At 40.1% G+C, this 5314-nt stretch overlaps 1 protein-coding gene across 1 annotated transcript; it reads right to left on the reverse strand.

Moving 5' to 3' along the window:
* Nucleotides 1–460: 460 nt before the first annotated feature.
* Nucleotides 461–3699, reverse strand: LOC149167251 (G-type lectin S-receptor-like serine/threonine-protein kinase SD2-5). Its single transcript, XM_089431486.1, has 2 exons — nt 890–3699; nt 461–793 (listed from the first exon to the last, which is right to left on the reverse strand). The coding sequence occupies exon 1, from the start codon at nt 3596–3598 to the stop codon at nt 938–940; it is 2661 nt and encodes an 886-aa protein (XP_089287612.1). The 5' UTR covers nt 3599–3699; the 3' UTR covers nt 461–793; nt 890–937.
* Between the last annotated feature and the right edge of the window lie 1615 nt (nt 3700–5314).

Consider the following 5314-nt stretch of genomic DNA (forward strand, 5'->3'; position numbering starts at 1 on the left):
TATTTTGCTATCTGGAGATATGGGAAATAAAAAACTTTTTAAAATTCATTCATCAACACCTTGATCCTCTATTTTGCTCCCTGAAGATATGGGAAATAAAAAAATTCATCCACTATTTTGCTCTCTGAAGATATGGGAAATAAAAAAATTCATTTATCAACACCCTGACCCTGTTCTTCCAATTAGAAAATTCAAGAGTCTCCCATTTATATCTCTCATTTCCCATATCCTCAATTCCAAACCATTTGGAACAATATAAGACACTCCTTAATGCAAGAAATTATGCCTTGGTATTAGTTACTTTGCCGCTAAACGAGAGGAAATGGTAAAAACCCCAGCTCAAATGAATGGGTATTAGGAAAGGCAGAAAGGAGAAATACAAAAATTAAGACACACAAACTATAGGAGCTATTGTTCTTCTTTATTGATCACACAAATTTGATTATTACAAAAAATCCATAGATTTACTCATCCAAAATAAATCAACACCCTTTAAATTAGACTTTTCCCAAAATATAACTCATTTCAGATTAAACTTTTACCAGAACATAACTTAACTCACTTGAAATCACTAGACTTGTGTCAATTAACTAAATCTCTTAAATTTAACCCAGTCTAAATCTCTTAAATTTAAGAAACTCTAACATGCGAGACTAATTACAATTTCTAACAGCTGCCCCATGACTCTAATGATGTGGCCGCACGGAAAAAACCACCTAGAAAGCAAGCCCACAGATTCCTTCGGCCCCGAGTTATTTGTGATTTCCTCCCCTGATTAAATGATACCTTGTCCCTGACAAAAACATGATTTAATCGTTGGTCATGGTGATTAATATTAATATCATTTATAAATCGAAGAAAAAATATTACGTAAAAGGAAATGCATTACATGTGTTTGTCAGGGTTACCCGACGCCAACCCAATATTATGCTTTTCGCTATCTCGCCGACAAAAATTCCATGGATGAACAGACATTAGCCGAACTGCTGCGAGGGGACAGAAATCTCAAATTAGGGTTCATTCGCTTTGCTATGGCAAACTGAAAATTCTCGTGAAGAGGCAGATCCGGAACCTCCTTTAGTCCTTCCAGCATCTGCACGACCTCCCCCATCGAAGGTCTAAAATTGGCATCCTCCTGTATGCACTGAAAACCGATTTTCAATACTCTGATCGCTTGGTTTCTGTCAAAACCGCAATCACCCGCAAGTCTCGAGTCGATCACCTCCGTCTCTCTGCCGACGACAGCCATTGAGAGCGCCCAAGCAGGCAAGTGACACTTATCGGACTCAGCCCATTTACTATAGTTCTTTCGCCCTCCAATAATCTCGAGAACCACGATTCCAAAGCTGTACACATCGCTCTTCTCAGTGATGGCGCATTCCAGAAGCCACTCCGGGGCAAGGTAACCGGGAGTGCCTCTCATGGTGGTCACCACGCCGCTATCTTTTCGGCTCATGAGCGTAGCCAACCCGAAGTCAGAAACCTTGGCCACGAAATTCTCGTCGAGGAGAATGTTTTGAGGCTTTACATCCAAATGAATGATCTTATACCGGCATTCCTGATGTAAGTAAGCCAGGCCACGGGCGGTGCCCAATACGATATTGAATCTAATGGGCCAAGTCAGGAACCCTATCTTACTCGCGTCGAAAAGCCATCGGTCCAAGGAGCTATTGGGCATGTGTTCGTAGATGAGGATCTTGTGAGATCCCTGCGAGCAGAAACCCAACAGTTGCACCAGATTCCAGTGATGGATTATGCCCAATATCGCAACCTCTGAGTAAAATTCCTTCGCGCCTTGCCTTGCGATCTCCAGTCTCTTCACAGCTACCATCGTCCCATTTTCAAGCACGCCTTCGTACACTGTCCCGAACCCGCCGGATCCCAGCACCTTCCCAAAATTGTTGGTCAGCTTCCGAATTTCCTTGAACGAGAATTTCCTCGCCATCACATTCGGAATACTGTACGCAGTCTCACTTGAATGGTCTCTCCCGGAATTGCCTGATTCTGGTCGTGACCTTCTGCAAGCCCTGAAAGGATGAAAGAAAATCAAAACCAGTGCAGCTGCTAGCAAACCGACTCCGACCCCGACCCCGATAACCGTTTTGTAGGATTTCTTGCCATGCTTCGAGGCCTTTGGATTCCTGATTAAATCCATGCTTTGCACTTTGATGAAAGCAAAATTCTTCCCGTTCGAGGTCTCTGCAAGTGTCCCGAGCTGAGACGCAACGACAAAGCAAGATTTGGATTCGTCCAGATAAAAGGAAGCTCTGCACGAGCAATTTTTTAAGCAGTAGTCTGAACATTTTTGCATAGTAGACATATTAAGAGGAACGGTATACCGGTTACGATAGTATTCTATTCCCGAAAGAGAAAACATCTGCCAGCTTCCATCAACGTTGGCGCAGCTGGGTTTCTCAGATAATTCACAGCTGGATCCATTGAATCTGTATTCACTTCCTATGTGATGTGTACCGTTGTTGGGGCATTTACATTGTTGATTCTCTTGAGAACAAACCCCATAATTGCCACAAGAGTTGGGCAATTGGCATTTGCTCATAGCTTCGGACAACAGTTGGAAGGGCCCTGCAATTCCGGCTGCATATCCTCTCAGATTTCCATCATGGTCCAGTCTTATGTAGACGGCGTCTGACGATAAATTTGGCCGGGCACCGCGAGAGAGATAATAATCCGGCGTAAAAGATGAAATATTACACATATTCAATGCACTGCTAGTCGTAGAGAGTAGAAACTTCAAACCGAGACTTGAAGCCGGCCATGAAATAGTCACGTTGAAGGAAACACCTGAGCAATTTTGGTCCAGAGTAAGGGCGCTCTCATTGTAGACATTCCACGTCCAGTAGAGCTCGGAGAACGCAGGATCGGATCCGTTGACATAGAGTCCCAGACCCCCGGGCCTCACTTGCAGGCTATATGTGCCATGCGACAGATTATAACGGGACTTTCGGCTAACGAGCGCTTGCCCTACACGGAGGTATTGGCCAAGCAAAAGCGTATCGGTGGGATTATCGCTGCTTTGCCAGAGAGTTGCGTTTGCCTTGCCAAGAATTCGAAGCACACCGCCACCGGACAGTCTCATTCCCGTGACCTTCTTCCCGCCTGTGTTCGTCGACCATATGATTCTCCTACCAGAAGACAATAACCCGCCATTAATGGAGTCGGAAAGCACCAGATTCCCATCAGACTGCAGCTCCAGGATCCCGTTCTGTGACACGGGGTTATCTCCATTGGCAGCCCACACAACCCCACCATTTTGCTGCAAAGGCGATCCGGACAGCACGATGGACAGAACATATTCATCCTTTCCTGTTTGCACGAAACTCAAAAAGGACCAGGACGTGATTCCGGAAGAGAAGTTCTCATGAACAATATGCGTGATGAGAATTGCAGTGGCGTTGTCTTCGTTATTGAGAAACAAGGAAGCTACCGTGGTACTCACGTCGGAAACAGACCAAGTTGTGTTGATGGTGACGAATCCATCAAAGCTCTGGGCATTTACCAAACAGTGGATCAGGGTAAACATGAACCAGACAGTACAGATTAGCCTGCGACAGAACCTGACTCGGGATCCTTCCATCATCTTATATATGACAACTCAACAAACTCAACAGAGCGAAAAGCAGCAATAGGGCCGATAATCTGCTCCTCCATAACCCAGAGAAAAAGGAGAGGATTGCTGTAATAATAGCCAAGGTCTAATTGATTGCTTAAGAATAAATTCTCCTATTAACCAACTTTAAACAACATTATCTGAATAAATTCATAATAGTCAGTTTGCGTAATCACATTCTGGTAGGCGACCGTTAAAGTCAAAAGCACGAGTCATGATTTTTTGGCAGCGCATGAGTTGAGATGTGTGATCGGATCCTTCAGACTTTAACATGACTTCAGTGCAGATGGGCGTCAATGGATAAAAACCGACCTGAACAATTCAAATGCATCAAATGCGACAAACGGCGTTGAAAAGACCTGGAAATTGTTTCTGGTGTCGAACCGTGCCTACCAAGGTTGGAATTTCAAACCCTACCTATCCTTCAAAATTGATATAACCGTTTCACTATTATTCGTCAAAACTGATGTAACCATTTAACTATTTTTTTAATAATATTTCGCTAACAACAATCAATTTACCCATCAAATTCCATCTAACTGTTTTTTTAATATTCCATCCAACTGTTTTTTTTAATACCCATCAAATTCCATCTAACTGTTCTTTTTAATATTCCATCTAACTGTTTTTTTTAATAATATTTGACTAACAATAATCTGTTTTTTTTTAATAATATTTGACTAACAATAATCAATCCCCTCAAATTCCATCCCTTATCAAATATTAAGCACTGAATATTAAGCAACCTATTCATAATTTAACTGCACTAAATACGAAGACGTAATATCCCGAGGGCTCGAAAACGATAGTTACAAGTATTACATTATGTACTAAGTTATATATTAACAGTCAATTATTGACTTAGTGTTTGGTTACAAGTATTACATTATGTACTAAGTTATATATTAATTGACTTAAGCACCCTATTCATAATTTAAATGCACTAAATACAAAGAGGGAATATACCGAGGGCTAGAAAACGATAGTTACAAGCATTACATTATGTACTGTTATATATTAACAGTCAATTATTGACTTAATGTTTGGTTACAAGTATTACATTATGTACTAAGTTATATATTAACAGTCAATTTTATTGAATTAATGTTTTGGAGATATGTGATAAGATAGTTTCGACTTTAACATGAGATTAGTCAAGATGGGTATGAATGGATAAAAATAGAGATGTATCATTTAAATGTAACAAGGTTGTATGGTTAGTTTTTTAGTTTAGTTTAATTATTGAAGATTGAAAGGTATGAAAGAATTTCTAGATTTGAATAAAGAATTTAGTTTAAATATATTTCAATTAAAGTAAAAAACAATAAAGACATAATGGGACAAGAGGTTAACTATTGAAAATTGATGCATTCATCCAAAGAATTTGTCATGTAGTTAGTTGTTACCATTGAATTTATTGAGTATGAGTGGAATGAGTAGATTGATTATTGTGGTATAAAATTGGCCCATCTTGCTAGAGAATCTGTAGCATAGATGTAGATAAAACAGTATTTGTGGTGTGGTGAGGGGATTAATTCTCGCGTGAGGTTATTTGGTGTCTTTTGCATTAAATGCTTTTATTGGCCAATGACTTTTGTTTTAGTTTAATTGTTTTATAAAATTATTCATTACTTATGTAGCACAAGTTTTCTATGACCCATAATTATATATACAAATATTGACACT

This window comes from Pinus tabuliformis, chromosome 5_1 (assembly GCF_031772625.1).
Source record: "Pinus tabuliformis cultivar Carrire ecotype Pingquan chromosome 5_1, CPIR1, whole genome shotgun sequence".
NCBI lineage: Eukaryota > Viridiplantae > Streptophyta > Pinopsida > Pinales > Pinaceae > Pinus > Pinus tabuliformis.

Coding starts and splice junctions, on each gene's coding strand:
- LOC149167251 (XM_089431486.1), bottom strand. CDS start 3,598: ATGATGGAAGGATCCCGAGTCAGGTTCTGTCGCAGGCTAATCTGTACT.